The sequence below is a fragment of the Pistacia vera genome, unplaced genomic scaffold, assembly GCF_008641045.1.
Source record: "Pistacia vera cultivar Batoury unplaced genomic scaffold, PisVer_v2 Contig678, whole genome shotgun sequence".
Lineage (NCBI taxonomy): Eukaryota > Viridiplantae > Streptophyta > Magnoliopsida > Sapindales > Anacardiaceae > Pistacia > Pistacia vera.
The window spans coordinates 431,775-454,018 of record NW_022196532.1 but is presented as its reverse complement, the minus strand read 5'-3'; the positions used below and the strand labels follow the sequence as shown (position 1 = coordinate 454,018).

Genomic DNA, 22,244 nt, shown 5'->3' with positions numbered 1-22,244 from the left:
GGGGATTACAATTGATCTAAATAGCAATTCCAATATTCTCGCGATTGGACGCTGTGATTGCGCAGTGGTCGTTGTTGATCTAGTCATTCTTGCAATATCTAGGATCTGGAGTAATCTGGGGATTGATTGAATGATTGCTCGGATTGTTCACGACTAGCTTATGTTGGGTCAAGCTGTAACTCGATGAGCTTATACTAGGTCGATCAATCATCGTTGTCGAGCTAGTTCTGGGTCGGGTATATCCTCGTGAAGGCCCAAGTTGATGGAAAAATCACACACAACAATTTGTATTCATTATTTTCCATTTTCACTTTTACAAAATGTGTATAAATTAGCCATTATACAAGATGAAATATACAGAAAATTTTCTCTTCTTTTTTCTCTTTGGCAGTATCAATATCTAGAACTGCTGCTCTTTGCCTCTCCATCTTGATTCCTAACATGGTATCAGAACACTGCTCAAAGCTTCCGTATTCAGCCTAGCCTCTCTTTCTGTTCCTTAACCCAGATAGATACTTGGCTAAAGCCACTCACCTCAATCTCCCTTTATCCCTGAAACACAAAAAAAAAACACTTCATTAGAATGAAGATCAGCCTAATCAACACAAAAAAACTCAGATGGCCCAACCAACACAAACAGCCTACACAACTCAAGCCCAAACACTCAATCCAAGCCTGCTCTAACCCAAATAACTCAAGCCCACACAACTCAAGCCCATATAACACAAACTAGGCCTAACCCAGCCCGTTACCCATATGGAATGTTGAGTTATGACTCGGATCCTTTTACCCAAGCTAGCCTTGACCCAACCTCTCTTGGAATACCGGGTCACAACCCAAACTCTTTTCCTCAAATGAGTTCGGATCCAAATCCCTACCCATACCCTTTTCACATCATCCCAGCCACCGGTAACGGTCGCCCTAAACCAGGCGACATTCTTTTCTCACCGGTTTCTGATGGACCAGAATTGGTCCTCATCAAACAAACCCTTACGGGTTCTGATAATTATACATCCTGGGCTCACGATTTCCCACGAGCCCTCATCACAAAAGACAAAGAACCCTTCCTCGACAAATCCTTCCAACAGCCACCACAACCACACCTCCAACGCCACTAGAACCGATGTAATACACTAGTCTGCTCATGGATCAGCAACTACCTCTCTGTAGAAGTATTGGCGGGACTCCGATCGATAGAGATGGCTACTGAAATCTGGGCGTATATCAAAGAGATGTATGAGAAGCTCGATCTCGCCAAAACATACACTCTCCGGCTGCGGATGATTGAACAAAAATAGGGGAATACTTTGGTGAAACATATTTCAATCGGCTCTCTGCCATTTTGAATGAGTTGGACGCCGTTGAGGAAACACTTGAAGGGCCGTAAGAAACCATCCACCAATACCAGAGGATCCGAGATCGCGACTGATTGTCACATTTTTTTGCTCGGCTTGAACGAAAGCTTTTATGCTTTTTGAATGCAAATCTTGGCCACATCTCCACCACCCACTCTCTGTCGGAGTTTTCAACTGGCGGTCCAAGATGAAAGCTAATGCCAGTTGAACTCTAATCGACCATCTCCTGACCTAGTTGTTTTTGCAGGAATCAAAGAAAATAGCGGTGAGAGCTCGCGGCTAGGGCAACCTGAAAAGGAGAAGGGGGTTAATTTATATGCAGAGATGAACAGCCTAGATTTCATCTTGCGATCTAACGGTCAGAAGCTCATTGCGTTTTTAAATGCATCTAATGGCTCAAATCGAGCCACATTATAGCAAGGGTCAAACCGATCAACAAGCTGGTCAAATGGATTTAGGAACGAGTCCAATGGGTCTGAAAATTCACAATCTAATCGGAGGCGATTATATTGTGAATATTCAAGAGAAGAAACCATAATCGAGACCATTGTTGGAAATTACATGGTCGTCTTGATTCCAATAACATAGACAAAAATGGTAATTCTTCTTCTTTCCAAGTCTACTCTATTCCTTTTGGAAATCAGCAAGCACCTGCTCTCAATCTGGATCAATATAATCAATTGCTCCAGCTTCTAAATAATGCTGCCACTGCACCTACAACATCTTATGCAGGTACTTTTTACTGCTTCAATTTAATTACTGCTGAAATGTGGATTATTGATTCAGGGGCTAATGATTACATCATTTGTCACCCTAAATTTTTCCACACTATTTCCACTACCTCATCCACCTCCGTTCGCATGCCAAATGGGAACATAGCCCCGGCCACTCATATAGGGACCATCCAATTATCTGAAAATTTATTCCTTAAAAATGTACTCTCTGCCCCTGTTTTTCATTTTAACCTCATCTCAGTCTCCAAACTCTGTGAAGACAATAATTGCACTGTAAAATTTTGTCCTAACACATATGAATTTCAAGACCCTTTGACTAGGAAACTGATGGGCTTGGGTAAAGTCCATGGAGGTCTATACTATTGGGCACTCGCTAAGTCTTCTAGGATTTTTCATCCTTGTATTACAACCAATAAAATTACCAATTGTAATGCAATGATTAATAAAAACTCTTTTATTATTCATCAAAGATTAGGTCACAGTGCAACTATTCCTCAACCTCATTGTCCCATATGTCCATTAGCTAAGCAAGTCCAAATTACTTTTCCACACAGCACTTCCATTACAACACAACCTTTTGCCCTAATTCATCTTGATATTTGGGGCCCTTATCACACTCCAAATCGTGATGGATCCAGATTTTTCCTCACCATTGTTGATGACTTTTCCCACGGTACATGGACATTCCTCATGCAATCCAAAACCCAAACACTTACCCACATCACACACTTCCTGGCCATGGTCAACACACAATTTCATACTTCCGTCCAAAGGGTTAGAACTAACAATGCTAGAGATTTCTTTAATCATAGTTGTTCCTCCCTTTATTCATCCCTTGGCATCTTACATTAAAGCTCTTGCACATATACTTCACAACAAAATGAGGTTGTTGAATGAAAACACCGTCATCTCCTAGAAGTAGCTTGTGCCCTTAAACACCAAGCACACCTACCCATCTCCTTTTAGGGCGAATGTGTAATCACTACTACCTACCTGATCAACCACATGCCTAGCAGAGTCCTTCATGGAAAGACCGCTTATGAGGTATTTTTCAAGAAGCAACCACCTCTAGATCATCTTCGAGTCTTTGGATGTCTTTGTTATGCAGCCACTCTTGGATCACATGATAAGTTTGGTACCCAAGCCACCTGCTATGTTTTTATGAGATACCTTATGCTTCAGAAAGGTTACAGGCTATATGATCCAGTTGCAAACAAGTTTTTGATCTCCCGAGATGTTGTGTTTCATGAAGACAATTTTTCATTTGCCACAGAGGATACTGCTCCATCACCCCAAGTGTTCCTTGACACTAATACTCTTCACGATCCCTTGTTCACTATGGTTCCCAATCCACTGGTTTCTCAATGCAGCACCCCTACTATTGACTTTGACACAGCAACCAATGATAACACTATAGAAGATTCACTTGTTCAGCTCCCTACACTTATTTCTTCACCAAGATCTCATGTTCCAGCTCCTATTGTTCCTACACGCCGTAGTACTGATGCGTTGAAATTACAAAATGCAATATGTAGCAAGTGCATTAGTCGCAAAGAGTAATAAAGTGATAAGTAGAGTATCATTCCCACGAGGATTGTCTGTTAAGCACTGATTTTCCTAGTTGTTTATCAAGTTGGAGAAACCGAAAGATGTTTGGATTTGCAGGAGAAATTTAAGCTAAAGTGAAAACAAAATTTACTACGTACTTTAAAAACTAATTAAAGACAACAAGGTTAATTCAAGAGAAATATCAATTAAAACAAACGGTTAGGGTTTTGACTTCACTAGGATTTTATGAATTAATCTAAGGATTTTATGAATTAATCTACGAATTATGCTACTTCTACACTCACATGCACGGATTATAAATCGGACTCCCTAATGTGTAAAACATACCTTCTCAGGCTATGTTTTCCTAATTATACCTATTAAGCTTCAGCACCAAACAAATTAAAGGTTAATAGTTCCAAGTTCGTTAAGCTAAATGGAATCCTAAATTGATTTCATTGATTCTCAAACCTATCTCTAGCGTTCAATACAACAATGACAATTACCCTAAGAAGCTAATACATGATTCACTTCTCAGTCTCATCATGCTCAACAAGTAAATTCAATAAGAACAAGAATAATTACACAATCCATGCAATATAATGTAAAAGCAACATCAATTTATTGATTAAACATAAAAATCCCAACTACATCAAAACCCTAACCCAAAACGAGTTAGTTCATACTAAAATTAACATAAATAGAAATAAAAACAGTAAATGCATTCAACATGTTAGAATTAAGAAAAAAGAACAAATCTTCCCTATTTGATGAATCCAAAGAGTTCAATCTCCAATCTTCTCTTCTTTCTCTCTAAAATGTCAAACTCCCAAATAAAATGGCTAAGTCTCACTTATATAGTCGGTCCAAAAGAAACCTAAAACTTTCGCCTAAAATAAAGCGCACAGTTTTGAAATACGGAACTTTGCAGACTTCGCCGTGGCGAAATTTTTTGAACAATTCTGAAATTATGAAACTGTCCTCCGCTTGCTTCCTTGCTTGAATCTTCAATCTTTGGTGCTCTCCAATAGGAACAAGCTTCATAGTGCTTCAAATACGCTTCAGAACTTCCCCGAATCCTAAGATTCGCTTGCTTCTAGGTCCAGAAACTCAATTCCACTCATTAATTGCTCTAACTGCATGTTTTGGCCTGAAACATAAAATATATGCAATTAAGTTGCAATTCAGGCAAAAACGAAATAAGAAGTATCCAAAATCTGGCCAAAAAGCCTAGACAAAATAGTATAATCCTAGGATTATCAAGTACTCACCAGACACAACCACTAATCTGAGCAGCAGATTATGAGTGTCCCATCATTTCATATCCTTCAGGTACACTATATCCTACGTCAAATTAAGTGACTTATGATCGTCTCTCTCCTATATACAAAGCTTGTATCAGTAACATCTTCGCCGAATGAGAACCCACTAGTTACTCAGATGTTTTTCAACACTCTAACTGGCGTTAAGCCATGGATGCTGAGCTTACTACTCTCTCTCAGAATCATACCTGGGATCTAGTGCCTCGCCCCTCTCATAGAAAACATATTGGTTGTAAATGGGTCTACAAAATCAAGCATCATGCTGATGGCTCCATTGAAAGGTACAAAGCTCGATTAGTGGCTAAGGGATACACTCAGTGGGAACGTTTTGATTATCAGGACACTTTTTCACCTATAGCCAAACATGTCACTGTTCATACTTTTCTTACAGTAGCTTCTATTCGTGACTGGCCTCTTTATTAAATGAATGTTCATAATGTCTTTGTTTATGGTGATCTTTATGAAGAATTATACATGGATCTTCCTCCAGGATTACGCAGACAGGGGGAGAACACAGTATGTCGTCTACAAAAATCCCTCTATGGGCTAAAACAAGCATCCCAACAATGGAATGAGAAATTCAGTAAAGCTCTCACTGGCATATGATTTGTTCAGTCCAAACACGACTATGCATTATTTACCTAGAACAAAGGTAAAACTTTTATTGCTCTCATCATCTATGTCGATGACATTCTTATTACAAGAAATGATGAAGCAGGCATCAAATCCTTAAAAGAGTATCTCAATAGACAATTCTGAATAAAGGATCTAGGAGAGCCAAAGTATTTCCCAGACATTGAAATTGCAAGATCGCCGGCGGGAATATCTCTTAGCCAACGGAAATATGTCTTGGAACTTATCTCTGATTCATGATTATCAGGATGCAAGCCAAGTATTATTCCAAAAGAATAGAATACTAAGCTGACTACTGAGGAATATGATAGTGGGATATCACCCTCCGAAGATGACCCACCTTCGGAAGATCCTACAAAGTATCAAAGACTTGTTAGGCGATTGATCTATCTCACCATGACTCGTCTAGACATTAGTTATGCAGTCCACATTCTTAGCTAATTCAGCATGGGCCTAAACAATCTCACATGGATGCATTGATAAAAGTTCTAAAATACTTAAAATGATTTCCTGGATTAGGACTCCTCCTTCCTCGAGACAAAGAATTGGATAACACAGCTCATTGTGACTCGGACTGGGCCACAGGTCCAATGACAAAAAAACCACTTACAAGTTTCTATATCAAGCTAAGGGGAGCTCTTATTTCTTGGAAGACTAAGAAACATTCAACAGTATCTCTATCTTCAACAAAAGCCAAATACAAAGCCATGGCAAAGACCAATGTTTTAAAACCGACCCGGCCCGACCAGTTTAACAGGTTTAACCGGGACTTGGAAGCTTCAACGGGTTGGGTTTATATTTTTCCTATTTACCCAAAACCCTAGGATTTGGGAGGATGATTGGTGAACAATTGACGGTCGGGATGTTGGGGCTTTTGAAGAGAAAGTGCCAATGAACGCAATATGTGGTGACAGAGTTGATTTCCAGTGAGTAAATCGACCAAAAATCGAACAAAACTAGCAGCAGCAACAACCGGCTTTTGCCGGTGATTGGCGAGGCTAACAGGGGTGAGGTGAGGTGGGTTTTGGTCAGGAGGAAGAGGGGAGTAATTCCTGGATGATGAGGAAGGTTGTCAACGTCGGCATCGAGAAGATCTGGCCTGGAATGCCGACACCAACATTGGTGAGATCTGGACGAAATGGAACCTATTTCGGCCAGATCTTGGGTATATTTTAAGGGGAATGTGCTCAAGGGATGATTGGGGTTACATCTAGGGTGTCGTCGCCACCGCCAACCAGTCGCCGGCTGATTTGTATTTGGGTGTGTTTGCTAAATTTCAAACATATAGAGACTTAACTGTAATTTTTAGGGGTGTATTCGCTAAATTTTAGAAGTTTTCATCAACCGGTTTGATCGTCGGTCAACCTGAGACCCGACAACTTTGCTGGGTTTCACCCTGGGTTGGGTTTTAAAACATTGGCAAAGACGACATGTGAGAATCATCTGGATTCTGGGGTTATTGGAAGATCTAAAGGTACAAGTAAGAAAGTCTGTCCTTTTATACTATAACAACAAAGTTATAAATGACATCGCAGCAAATCTAGTATTCCATGAAAGAACGAAACATATAGAGATTGATTGTCATTTCGTCAGAAAAATACAAGAAGGGGTGATCAAGACTTTGCACATTCGTACTTCAGAACAACCAGCAGACATATTCGCAAAGCCATTATGCAGCAGACAACATTCATACTTACTTAGCAAGCTTGAAGTTTTTGATATTTAGAAACCACAAGCTTGAGGGGGAGTGACAAAATATGAAATGCACAATCATTTACAACTTTTCCTTGATCTCTGCTGGCATTTTGACATTCAATCAATCCCTATTTTATGTGATTAATTGAATAATTATATTTATTTGTATTCATTATTTTCCATTTTTACATTTACAAAATGCGTATAAATTAGCCATTGTACAGGCTTATACAAGATGAAATATACAGAAAATTTTCTCTTATTTCTTCTCTTTGGCATACTTTGGTAGTATCAATATCTTGAACTATTGCTCTTTGTCTCTCCATCTTAATTCCTTACCAAGGGCGGATCCAGCCCAATTTTTTTTAAAAAAAAAATACTAATATACATAATTTTTGAATTTTGGCCCACCCTAACAAAAATATTAATATGTAATTAGTTTTTTTTTTTTTTTGGCCCACCCTAAAAAGATTTTCTGGATCCGCTACAGTTCCTTACAATTACCTTATCTGTTCCATCACTTGAATAATTTACCAGCAGTAAAACAGCTATCCTGAACAAGTTACAGCATACTTTAAAATTTATCAAAAACACAAAAGGTAAATTTATGTATGATTATCAATGCAACATTTATCAATATTAATTTGCATATCACATCCGTTTTTAAATAAGGGCTTGTACACCTAGTTTTTAATATTAGTTAATCGATGTCAATAGTTTAATAATATTTTGATTTTATAAAATAATATTTGAATAATCATACAATATAAAGTAATTGTTATTGATAACTAAATGTATTTATAAGAACCAACATACTATACATAACTAAAGTATTCAAATAATAAAAATGTAAACAGGATATGACTTTGATTGAACCAAAATACTGCTTTGATAATCAATTAATCATGTGTTTCTGTACCATAATACTCTATATCACATTTGTAATATATATTTTATTCGAGTAGATACATTTACAAATTTAAACACGTTTTTCATTTTGGATTCAAATCTCAAGTTACCTAATTAAACTTAGAAACTGTAATTAAAGGTTAACAGTGGCCTTTTTTTTATTTTTGTTTTGTGTGTGGACTATATGAATCACAGCCCTCTAAAAGACCAGTGAGTATTCTCCAGTCCCACTTCCTATTTAGGCCCGACTAATATCAGAATTGATATAGACTCGAAAACGGCAAAACTGAATCGGTTCTGCTAACCCAATCTGTGGACTTTGAAAGCGATTTACGCATAACCTGTAGTTGATGTTTTCTGTTTAAAAATCGAATTCGAAAACCAGGATGACTCAATTACAACCTTCCAGTAGAGAACTTCATATTAAATAATAAATGAATATGAAGAAGACGAAGAGGGAATCGGTGCATATATATAGTTGAAAGAGAGACATGCATTATATATATATAAAATACATAATGTATTGCCATTTATTCCCATGCTCAAACAAAGAAATGGTAGCCACAAGATCCCTTATGAAATATTTGCATGAAAGACAAATAGGCCTTCTCCACAAATATCAGTTGCCGCGTCGCTTCTGTCTTAAAATATCATTTCCCGTATCAAAGACAAGCTTTATCAACCTATAGCATTACACTGATCTTATTGAAAATGGTGTACATGTTAGTTACTGAAATACAACCATAACGAGAGGCTCTTCTAGAAATGGTGTTATTATATGTTACTGGAAAACATGAAGACGATGGGATTCAATTATTCAAATACATATAAAACTGTATTAATTGTAAATTATTGTGCTAAAGATAAAATATTAAATGCAGAGAATGGATAAACGAAAAAGAAGTGAATTATTGAAGGTGGGTCAGGTAGAGCCTAGAGAGGTAAGGTTTTGGAATGTATAGGGGTGTGGACAGAGGGACCAGGATGGGAAAATGACGCACTGATAGAGAAAGTCAGATTCCATTTTTTTTTTTACAGGCCGAGGCTACAGCATAATCAACCACAATAATTGAAAGAACTAAGGACCCACAAATTAAAAGTAACATTGTCTATATACAAAGACATGTATGTCCTTTTTAGGGGTACTAACAAATGTATCAATTTGCTGATATGTTCTGGTCCCTTAAAATCCACATGATACGGCCCAATTATACATGAAACCTTCTCTCAAACACCACGCTCTTTGTTGTAGCTATTATTTTTTCCCATAATAGTGTTAAAATGAGATGTTGGTGTTATACTAACATGTAACACTATTTTCATAACTGGTAAAATAATTTTTTTTTTTTTTTTTTTTTTATGATCGAGGGTATCCGAATCAACTTGTGCGTACTTCAACTAATCCTTAAAGCCCTGAAGTAAAATAGTACCTTGTGTGTTATAATAAATAGGAAAGCTGATTTTAAAGACAAAGTTGTTAGAATAATATGTATAATAAAAGTAAAAATAGTTTATTTTTTTGTAAAAGGAGGAGAAATCTGGAGGGTTGAAAATTGAGCAAGATTTGAAAGTCATAATCATGAAGTTGGATGAATATCCTGTTGTTAAGGTTGTAATCAATCAGTTCTCCTTTATTCATCTTCAATTTTCATGAATTTTCTAAAAGTTTAATTTATTAATTCATGAATATTAAACCTGCATATCAGACAAATTTTTAAAATTTAATTTAAAAATAAAAAAAAAAAAAAACTAATTGAATTAATTAGAGTGTGACTGTGTTAGGATGTGAAATGTTGAAGATGATTTGATTGCAATGGTATGTAATTCAGAGGCTGAAATTGGTAATTATCTGCAAATTAACTTTGATTTAATGAATTATGATCCATGTGGATTGTGGAGTGGTCCATTATTTCCTTACTTGTCACTTTCAACTGCTACCACTTGTATTACAACTCCAACTTATTCTTACAACTTCTCTTAATTAAATACAAACAAAAAATATATTTGATTTTATTCAATGTTACCCAAGAATTTCATCAAGATAACACGCTTGACACGGGTTAGAGTTTGGTTTAAGTGTGAAGAACAGAAGAAGTAAGATAAGCCAATCTTATCTAGTAAGGCTTTAATATCTCGGACAATCCGTGAAAGAGATTCATTATTATCACTCCATTACTCCAAAACCAAAACTATTGGCTCAGAATTTACCAAAATTAATTAATAAGTAGATCATCTAATCACACCATCGTATTCCATTGATAATTCATAAGTGTTATGTGATGGTCAATTATTATGCTTATCTTTGCGGGAATTTTTCTGCACAATAAATACTCCTGTGAGTGTTTTTATTTACATGTTTTAAAAATATTGAAGAGCAAATATATATGATCATTTATTTATTTATACTATAAATTTATAATTAATTAATTATATGGATAAAAATATAATAAATTGAAATCACGGTGACATTAAGCTGAGAGGGAGATGATGAAACTAACCTTAAAGAACAAGTAGAGTAAGAGTAGTCATTAATTAATAGACAATGAAAAAATTGTAGAAAATACGGTAAAATTTGAAAAGAAGAAGGGAAATTAGATGGTAGATAAAACTATTGGATAAAGACGATAGTAAGTCACGTGTCTCTAGGCAACATAACAGAGGTGACAAAGTAGGGAGTATGGTGTTGGATTTACAAATTAATGAAGGGACCCCACCTGTATTGCAATCCTTTTTAATTATGTTTAGGGACTTGTTATGCTAAGAAACTCTCATCGTCTTTGAATATATGGAGAGCTTCAATATTTTGAATTGAAGAATGATTAGCGGATTGATATTATAGTATTATATGAGGTAAGTTCTATATTCTTGACATTTTGAGTTCTGAATCCAAAGGAAGAAGAATAGAAAGAACGTCGCATAATATGCATATAAATTTTGGAGGATTGAAGTGAACTTGGGACGTATATTTTGAATCATTATGGCATAGTTGAATTTCACGTGTCTACTTCAAGTAAAATATAGTTGAGTTCCTCTTTGTTGTCTCTGCAATTCGACCTTTATTTACAGTCTCATTTGAATGGAGATATTAACTTTAGTCTGTCGTTACTGGTATACTGAAATCCTCGTATGGGAGCTTTTGCTGCTAAAATTACTTGTATCTGCCATAACCTCTTTTTTCCCCACTACTTTTCAATTAACTGACTGCGTAAAAAACAAAATTACATGGAAAATATACACTGATGTTGTAATTTACATGTGAAGCATTACTCAGCAGACAATTAGTTGAGTTTTATTTATTTATTTTACTTTTACCAAAAACAAGAGTAATTACAATGTGAAAAGTTGATGCATAAATGAAAGGGCCACCACTTTCAAAAGAAACAAATGACAAAAACAATAAATATAGTTTTAAAATAATGGTTCCNTATTATGCTTATCTTTGCGGGAATTTTTCTGCACAATAAATACTCCTGTGAGTGTCATGTTTTAAAAATATTGAAGAGCAAATATATATGATCATTTATTTATTTATACTATAAATTTATAATTAATTAATTATATGGATAAAAATATAATAAATTGAAATCACGGTGACATTAAGCTGAGAGGGAGATGATGAAACTAACCTTAAAGAACAAGTAGAGTAAGAGTAGTCATTAATTAATAGACAATGAAAAAATTGTAGAAAATACGGTAAAATTTGAAAAGAAGAAGGGAAATTAGATGGTAGATAAAACTATTGGATAAAGACGATAGTAAGTCACGTGTCTCTAGGCAACATAACAGAGGTGACAAAGTAGGGAGTATGGTGTTGGATTTACAAATTAATGAAGGGACCCCACCTGTATTGCAATCCTTTTTAATTATGTTTAGGGACTTGTTATGCTAAGAAACTCTCATCGTCTTTGAATATATGGAGAGCTTCAATATTTTGAATTGAAGAATGATTAGCGGATTGATATTATAGTATTATATGAGGTAAGTTCTATATTCTTGACATTTTGAGTTCTGAATCCAAAGGAAGAAGAATAGAAAGAACGTCGCATAATATGCATATAAATTTTGGAGGATTGAAGTGAACTTGGGACGTATATTTTGAATCATTATGGCATATTTGAATTTCACGTGTCTACTTCAAGTAAAATATAGTTGAGTTCCTCTTTGTTGTCTCTGCAATTCGACCTTTATTTACAGTCCCATTTGAATGGAGATATTAACTTTAGTCTGTCGTTACTGGTATACTGAAATCCTCGTATGGGAGCTTTTGCTGCTAAAATTACTTGTATCTGCCTTAACCTCTTTTCTTTTCAATTAACTGACTGCGTAAAAAACAAAATTACATGGAAAATATACACTGATGTTGTAATTTATATGTGAAGCATTACTCAGCAGACAATTAGTTGAGTTTTATTTATTTATTTTACTTTTACCAAAAACAAGAGTAATTACAATGTGAAAAGTTGATGCATAAATGAAAGGGCCACCACTTTCAAAAGAAACAAATGACAAAAACAATAAATATAGTTTTAAAATAATGGTTCCATAACAGGAACAGAATGATATAAAATCATCTGTCATTGGAGAAAATCCAAAGATCAATTGGTTCACCCATATGAACGCTTTCTTTTTTTTTTAACACTGTACAACATATAGATATACATAAATTAACACATATCAATCAGATTCTCTCTCTCTCCCTCTCCCTCTCCTTCTTCCTTCCTTCCTTCCTTCACTTTATAAAAGCCTCAAAGAAATTAATAAACAAACCCTGAAAAGTGCCTTTCACATTTTTCATAATCTTCAAAAAAAAGCCATCCACAAACATTATATATATATTAGCCATCCACAAACATAATATATATATATGTGTGTGTGTCTTGCCTGCCCTAACAAAAAACAAAAACGTAAACGTAGAAACAAACAAGATACACTCAGAGATCTCAACACAAATTGTGGTTGAGATCAAGTTTCTCCACACTCCACTTACATTAAAAGAACTAGTAAACAAATACTACTGCAAAAACCATTAACACTGCTTCTTCCTCTCTTTGCATCTCTGTCCAATATCTCACCGCAAACAGAAAAGGAAACAAGAACTTCGATCCATATTTAGCCTCTCTTTTTTCATGCAATATTAAACCACGTAGGGCTTTACAGCACCATATAGTTTATCTAATCGTGGGGATATAATATATATAGCGTGCACTTTTATTTAACTTTCAGATTTTTTTTTTTTTTTAATTTTCTTTATACGCAGCTTTGAGTTTTTGAATTAATGTTAGCTGTGTCACCTTTGAGAAACACAACCAAAGATGAGAACAAAGGAGAGATGGAGAGTTTTACTATCGACACACAAGAGTTTCCCGATTTCTCAGATACGAACTTGCTTGATAGTATCGATTTCGACGATCTTTTTATGGGCATCAACGATGGTGATGAGTTGCCGGATTTGGAGATGGACCCCGAACTCCTCGCTGATTTTTCCATTAGTGGCGGAGAGGAATCGGAGATTAACACATCAGTTTCTGTGGAAAAAGTTGAGGATAATTTGAAAAGAGAGGAGGAAGACAAGGTGTCAGGTTCAGGTTCAGTGTCGAGTAAAGGAGATCAAGAGATTGTGAGTAGAAGAGAGGAGCCTCCTTTGAAAACCTTCACTAAAGATCATGGAGAGAAAGGAAGAAAATCATCGGCACAAGCCAAGAACAATAATCAAGGCAAGCGAAAAGTGAAGGTAATTAGAGATGGGGTTGAGCTAACTTGATCATCAACTGAATAATTAAATTTTACTGTGTTACCAAATTTTTCTAGTGCATATACCCTAGAATAATAGGAACAATGATACCCATCTCTCTCTCAATAACGGAGTCCTTTCACAAACTTCTTGGGTTGCAGGTAGATCACGAGACTCATGGGAGTTTGTGAATATTAATTGCCTGTAACAATGGCTGTCAAAGAGTCCCATCTAACTTCTCAGTTGAAAGAGAAAGAAAACGAATGAAATTTAAATTGTAAACTTTTGTTTTATTGATTTGTTTCTGTGGGAAATAATTGTCTTGAATTGTGTGTAGGTGGATTGGACGCCAGAACTGCACAGGAGGTTTGTCCAAGCAGTGGAGCAGCTGGGAGTTGATAAGGCAGTGCCTTCGAGGATTCTAGAGCTGATGGGAATCGATTGTCTCACTCGCCATAATATTGCTAGCCATCTTCAAGTACAATCTCTTAACTTCTCCATTAAATTTCTTTTGTAAATAAAATGAAACCTATTTCTCCTTCCTTTTCTCCCCCTCAATTTTTTTTCCCATCAACTTCATCATTAAAGGCTTTTCCTACAAAGGCAGAGCTTTATTAGCGTCTGAATTTTGCTTTCCGGAAGCAAACGGGTTCACTTGGATGATGTATTATCCGAAGTAAATTAAAAAAATAACAAAATAAAATCATCATACTGTCAAAGGAAAAGAAATTTTTTTAATCTGATGTCAGATTTGTAAAGGAGAGAGTAGACCCTCTCTTGAAGCTACTAGATATTACGTACAATTACAAACATCTTCTAAAGTCAGAGATTATAGATTTATAGTGTAAACATATATATAATTTCATTTACTGAATAATGTTTCGAAGATAAAGAATTGTGAATTAATGTGTGCAGAAATATCGGTCACATCGTAAGCATTTACTAGCACGAGAAGCGGAGGCGGCAAGCTGGAGTCAGAGACGGCAAATGTATGGAACCGCCGCAGCTGGAGTTGGAAAGAGAGAGATTAACCCTTGGCTTGCACCCACACCCACAATAGGTTTCCCTCCCATAACTCCCATGCACCACCAGTTTAGACCCTTACACGTGTGGGGTCATCCCACCATGGACCAATCTGTAATGCACATGTGGCCTAAACATGTAGGCCATTCACCACCGCCGCCGCCTCCACCATCATGGACTCAGCCACGCCCTCCTCCACCTCATATTGACCCTTCATATTGGCACCGCCATCATCACCAACGAGTGAGCCTTCTCTCTTTGCTTTATCAAGCATATCTCGTTTCCTTCAAACTGTTAATTAGAGAACAGATTGAAAAAAAACAACGAGTTTTTTGTATATCTAAAAATGCAATTTTCTCTTTCTTTTTTTTTTTCATTTTTGTTATAGGTTCCAAACGGACTAACCCCAGGAACGCCTTGCTTTCCACAGCCACTTGCAACTACGGTAACTAATTTCTGCTTACTCTTTTGTAGTCTTTCAAGGCGTTTGTTTCTTTCTGTGTTGGAAACTTGGAATCAATTATATCGTATAAACCTACGATTGGATTTTTAGCATCTTGTTTCTCATTATAGTATAAATGCAATACCATTTTTTTGGCTAAATTAATGTTTGACGAATTATAGAGATTTCCTGTTAACTTAATGCATGTACGTGTATATGTGAAATGCACGCAGGGATTTCCTACACTACCGGTTCCAGGCGTCCCACCATCCCATCATGCCATGTATAAAGTAGACCCCGGAATCGGCGTTCCGACAGCACCATCAGGCCCCAACCCTCTCGTCGATTTCCATCCGGTGAGGATCTCACTCTTATTTACTTTCCTTTTTCTATAAGAAATTAAATGGGTATTCTCTTTCTTGAATCTAGCATACATATATTCGTTCTTCTCTTATTTTCCAGGTTAGGATTTTGAACATTCAGTACATAAGAGTAACTTTGTTTCATCCAATTTCAATGGTTGAATGAAAGCATTAGTAAATAAGTTGTATTCTGCATAATAGAATGTTTAGTCTGGAATAAGAACACAAACGTACGTTCAAGGGAGCTAAATCATGACAAAACTGTTTGTGTTAAAACAATAATTAATTGTAGATGGACCACACTTCTTAACGACTACTGTAAGTTTTTTTTTCGGTTTTCGTAAGTTACTTATTTACCAAGAAGTAATAAACAGAATGTTGATATCTTTGTTGTATGACAGTCGAAAGAGAGCATAGATGCAGCTATTGGAGATGTTTTATCAAAGCCATGGCTGCCACTTCCTCTCGGCCTGAAACCTCCATCTCTCGATGGTGTGATGGGGGAATTACAACGACAAGGAGTCCCAAAAATACCACCCAGTTGTGCTTGACCCAGCCCTTGCAGGTTTACTGGAACATCCCTTATTATAAGGGCTCGTTCAATTAATTGGTGGATATCAGGACCCTCAAAAACCAAAAATTCGACGACATTTCTTGCCTTTGATGTAAAAATGATCTAATCTGCGAGTCTTTCTTCTTACTTTTCGCCTTTCTTTGTAGCTATTCAGTGCTGCTGCTCCTGTTTTCTAGCAAGCTGCTCACTCGATGTGTTATATTAACGCTAATAGTTTTGTAACAGTTTTAAGAATATGAGATGATAATACCTTGAGGACTTTCATGCATTTCCACAGTTGACAGTTACTAATTGAGAATTTCTTATTTATTTGATTGAGAAGGTGAGATAGCATATAGCCTAGATAAGGGAAATTACGTTTTGCTTTCATAAAATTAATAACACTAAAATTTGTAAATATTGATCAAATGATTAACTTCATGATTTTGGAATGTTTGATTTGATCAGTAATGTAAGCTCAATTGTATATTATTTTTTGTAGAGTATCTCAATATAATTACATTCTTTGAAGAATGTGATCCAAACATATATTTATTAGTGTTTTGATAAAACTGCTTACTAATGTCAATGAAAAGGGACTATATATATTAATTCATTTCCATGAACCAAAAGTATAAAATTCTCTAAGAAATTGAAGATTGCTGAAAAAAAAAAAAAAAAATCATGTTTTGTGAACTTAATGAACAATCGTAGGTATAAATGCTAAACATAAAAGAGTTTGAAATTTTTTATTTTTTGACAGTTTTTTTACCCAATAAGTTCTGATTCAAAATTTACATTCTCCTGGTTTTAGAATTGCGTCTCAATGACCACCCTTATTAGTACCTTGCGAGACTCAAACTCAGAAGTTTGTAGAATCTTTTTTTGCTCTTTTATCATAAAATCACTCAATAGTGGTACCTTATTTACACTTAAGAACACCAAAACAAAAATAAATGCCAACTACATATGTCCGTAATGAAAATTATTCTACTTCTTTTTTTTTCCCTTTGTATGAATTATTGTGGAACACAGTCGACCATAAAAACTTAGAAAATTAACAATAATATTCATCTGGAATATGAGATAAAAACAGTAAGAATTAGGCATTTTTCATTTTCTTGAGGATGTATAAAATATATGTCTCCATCCATCCTAATTTAGGGAGTAATACTAATATCTATGTGTAGAAGTAGAACACACGAGCTCTCTCTCTCTTCCTCTCAGTCCTTGTCTCTCGTGCCCACACACAAACAAAAATGCATGTGAAGTTCTGTAAATATCCTCATTTTCATTTGTTTTGAAAGTAACATATATAATTCTTGAAGTTTACCACTGATCCTTTTTTTTGTTTCAAAATTAAGGAATATATATGTAGGTGTATGGGTGCACATATATTATATATATGATACCATTAATGTGATAAAGACATGGTTTTGGATGATGCTACTTAGATTAATATATGTTCGCATTACATCAAAACTCCAGATTAATTGTATAGAGAGTTTTAGTCCCAGTTTCTACCCCAACTCTACGTTATTTATGATTTCAATCAGTCCTTTAAATATATGAACAGCAATAAAAACATACAGTTCAATGTCGCCTTGTTGAATAAATTATTATTTTTCAGTTTATTCACATGAATACATGTATCAATATAAAGCCCTATAAAATGAAACAAACGCAAGTCTGGTGAGAATTTGCACGTGCAGTCCTACCATTCAACAAATTCAAACAATTAAGGGAATAAATCTCTAATTAAATTGTTCCACAGCAAAATCTTTTGTATTCTTAATTAAAATCTGATATTTAATTTGTAGAGTCAAATCGGCTGAAAAGATTTATCAACATTGTTAGCAATTACAATTTTGAACGGCCAAATGAAAAGTCTAATAAGTTTATATCGAGTAACTTTATATGAAAATTTCATTTATTAAAAGCTAATAATAATATATGAATAAAAAGGTTGAGCGATTGGGTTGACGCCGTGCAGGTGGAGAAGATAAAATGTAAAGAATGAAGCTGAATAGAAAAGAAGATGAGTGATGGTCCCCGGCATGATCTATTTTGGGACGAATCTGTAGCGGCCACGTGTGGACTATGGACCACAGAGCAGTGAGACGTTTGGGTCAACGGTGCTGTCAGATCAGATGTGCCTGATTAGGTGTGGAAAGGCCCACCATAAAGCCCAATAATATAACAAGAATCACGAGAATGGGATTTTTGAAATAAGAGTAAAGAAAAGGGTAACCACACAACATCTTTGGACGCGAAAGGGGCTCACTACTGCATGGAAGTACCGTAAAATCCAACGTTGAGGTAATCGAAGCTGACGTGGCCGAGCCCTGACACCGACATGTTAACAAAGTCGCAAAAGTAATCCGCAACTCACTTTGTTCAGATGTAGTTTTATTTGGTAAAAGTTTGTCATTAATATTTTGTTATAAAAATTTGATATGGGCTACTTATATTGTTTTTGTTCATGGATCTGGCCTATACTGCTAATTCGATATGGGTTGGTTGCTTAACACCCTTGATGGGCTATTATGAACAAGACCTTGCGGATTATGTTTGAAAATAATTTTAGGATTATTATTTTTTTTTTTTTTTATGATAGAAATATTATTAGGCTTGATCACAAGAGGATATTTTATCTAAAATACTGAAAAACATTTTGAATGGTTGGCTTAAGAACAGTATAACTATTTGTTTAAAGAATGTAGATATAAGTACGTGGGATCAAATGGGAGGTGCAATGGGCCCAATGGAAATCTGTTGATTAATTATCCAGTTCGACAAGTCAGCCCATTACCGTACTTGTACACAATAATTTATTAATGTCTCACATTGTTGAAATCAAACTTGTCTTGTGTTTTTCTGGAGCAGACTTCCAATCTGAAGTCAATGCCTTCACCCACCTTCCGATCATCACGCCACACCCCACCCCCCAATTTTCCTTCAACATTACTTAAACTAATAATTTCTTTTCCTATAATATAAAACACACTTTGGCCCCCCACATGTCCTACTAATCTTATAAATACGTTTTTGTTTAAAGGGATTTGTTATGGAATCCGGATTAGCGGGCTGATAATATAATTGGATTAATTTGAATGGATAAGGAGAGTAGCTTTAGTATGAAATTATCAATCACATTTCTTTCGATAATAACACATATTCTGGAAGCAAAATTCTTGTATGAAGCTATACAGTTTAGTTGTGCAGAGATGGATTATATAAGCAGTCAGCTTGAACTTTGATGAGCTATCTAAAACAAAGAAGAGAAAGGGTACTGAAACTGTGCTCAAAATATACACATTTAGGTTCTCTCAACTGCTCCAGTGAGCTCAAATATCATAAATGAAGTACAAGTTAGATCAATTTAATTTAATAAGATTCCAATAGACAAAACGTCTCTTCATCTCTCACATGCATGAGTAGGAGAAAGTTCCAGTGCAGTCATCTTTCATTCTCCAGGTAAATTGTTTTACTTGAATCATTAATTGAAAAAAAAGACACGCGGGTGGGGTGAATACTTTATTTATCAGGTAAAACATTCAAGGATTCTCTCGGGGCTCTGAGGGAAGATAAAGCCATAATTTACTACTGCAGGCCAATTGGCCAAAGCAATAATGGTGTGTGGCCTCCCACCTTCTTTAGTTGCGTAACGAGCTCAACCGCAAATTAGGAGTGAGGGTGGACCTCCTAATTAAATTTGATCCCACATTGCCTCTAAAGCAAGGAAAACGGATGTATGTTCTCCTAGTTTTATAAAAAGAAAATGACACCTTTTGACTGAAGACTTTAATTTAGCTCGTTTTTGGACTAAAAAGAAGTAAAGATTATTAGGTGCCTCCCCTATTAGACATTCTCATGGAAAGCACATGCAGCATGCTCCAAGTCGTTATAATTTCTACCCCACACCCCTTGATCTACGCCATAATTATCCGGGGACATCAACACCCCTAGAGTTTCTATAAAAACAATCTGGGAACAAATGTTATCACTACCAGTACACAACATTTCTCTTAATGGAGTACTTCGCGAAATCCCTTTCTTTATTCTTTCTCCTAGTACTAGTCCTCTTCTCTCCTCTTCAAATTCAAGCCAGAGAGAGTAAATTTTTTAACAAGTTCACTCACTTTAGTACCAACAACAAGGTCCCCGAGTCCGAAATTTCTGCACCTACACCTACACCTGCCCCAGCACCAGCGCCAGCGGAATTTGAAGTGTCAGTACCAGCACCAGCACCAGCATTGGCACCAACGTTATTTTATGCCGAGAGAGAAAGTGGCTATGGCCTTTATGGTAAGGTTGGGTCTAATCAGTTTCCTCCTACAAAAGGGACTGAGACTTCTATTACTGAGGAAACCGATCTTCTGAATGAACAACTCAGTGCTGCTGAAAACTATGAGACAGGCAATCAAAATAGCAACTACAACAATAATCTCTACACCAGCAACTACAAAAGCAATGGCTATGGCAATACAGGCTACACCACTGTCAACTACAACAACAATGGTTACTCCAACAGTTACAACCCCAATGGCTATGAGACTGAGAAGCAAGGGCTGAGCGATACCAGACTTATGCAAAACTACAACAACAACAACAACCGGTACACCAACAACAACAACAACGTCTACACCAGCAACTACAATAACAATGGCCATACTGGTAACACAGGCTACAACAACAATGGCTATTCCAGCAACTACAACACCAACGGGTATGAGAATGAGAAGCAAGGGATGAGTGACACGAGATTTCTTGAGAACGGAAAGTACTACTATAATGTGAAGAATGAAAATAATTACCCTGCCACATATGAATCAGAGAGACAGATTGGTGTTGTTAAGAATGAGGGATCTTATGGAAACACACAGAGCACCTATGAGTTCAACACCATGGAAGAGTACGAGAACCAGCCGGGGGGATATCAAGTGAACCCGGAGAATTATGTGCCTTGAGTGGAAAAAAAAAAGAAAGAAAAAAGAGTAAAAATGAAAAACAAAACTTAAGTTACGACATGTTTCCTTTTTTATTTTGGTTTGTAGTTTCATTTGTATTTGCATAATTTTATATGCTTTACAAATCAAAGAGAAGAATAGTTTTGCACTCTTGCAGGAAAACCTTTTACAGGGTCTCTATGGTTTATAAACAAGGCACCAAATCACTAAACTGTAGTAAAATAAAGTCCCATGAGACAGAGATATGAATAGGAGAATATACCATTGGACAACATCAAAGCTGAAACTATCCTATATCGAAAAAGATTGACAGTGTAAGACAATCAGCAGTCTAATTCTTACTCTTTTCATACAAATTTACAATTACTAGTTTTAACATATATTGAATGTAATGACTATCACAGAACAGTCACTAGCGTTAAGAGTTTTGCTATCAACAGTAATGTTTTTAACCGTACTGTCCAGTTGTTGAATCGATACTATAGGAATTTTACCTTTCTTTTAAACAATAAACAATAAAAATTCGATAAAATGTATGTAGTTAATAATGTACTTAAACAGTTGTGATTTTCTTTTATGACGTTAATCCTATTTCCCATGACTTCACTAAAATTAATTAGCTAAGCTTAATGTTTCGTCAATGTAATACCCCAAACTCCGCATGTTTAAGAGTAACTTAATTCAACAACTAGTTTAGAATCTGATCTATAGTACTACTAACACTTGATTTAGATTTTTTATATCAATTTAAATTTAAATTGATTATTTAATTTCAAATTTAACATCATAAATCAATACCATTTTTTGTTGTAATTAAACATTTCTGAAAACAAAGAATCATTAAAGATTCCATATTGATTTAAGCATGACTTAAATTTATAATTTGATTACACTCTTAATCTCTTTGAAAACCTCATCAATTATGAATATTTCTAAAACTCTCTTGTTAAATTCGTATATCATAATT

General features: G+C 35.6%; 2 protein-coding genes across 2 annotated transcripts; both read left to right on the top strand.

The window, feature by feature from the left end:
- The first annotated feature begins 13,075 nt into the window (after positions 1 to 13,075).
- On the top strand, positions 13,076 to 16,685 carry LOC116113383 (transcription activator GLK1). Its single transcript, XM_031399535.1, has 6 exons — positions 13,076 to 13,927; positions 14,265 to 14,405; positions 14,843 to 15,193; positions 15,339 to 15,395; positions 15,626 to 15,748; positions 16,156 to 16,685. The coding sequence occupies exons 1-6, from the start codon at positions 13,472 to 13,474 to the stop codon at positions 16,303 to 16,305; spliced, it is 1,278 nt and encodes a 425-aa protein (XP_031255395.1). The 5' UTR covers positions 13,076 to 13,471; the 3' UTR covers positions 16,306 to 16,685.
- Positions 16,686 to 20,338: 3,653 nt separating this feature from the next.
- On the top strand, positions 20,339 to 21,425 carry LOC116113339 (protein E6). Its single transcript, XM_031399489.1, has one exon. It carries the CDS (start codon positions 20,339 to 20,341, stop codon positions 21,275 to 21,277), a length of 939 nt encoding a protein of 312 aa, XP_031255349.1. The 3' UTR covers positions 21,278 to 21,425.
- The last annotated feature ends 819 nt before the right edge of the window (positions 21,426 to 22,244 follow it).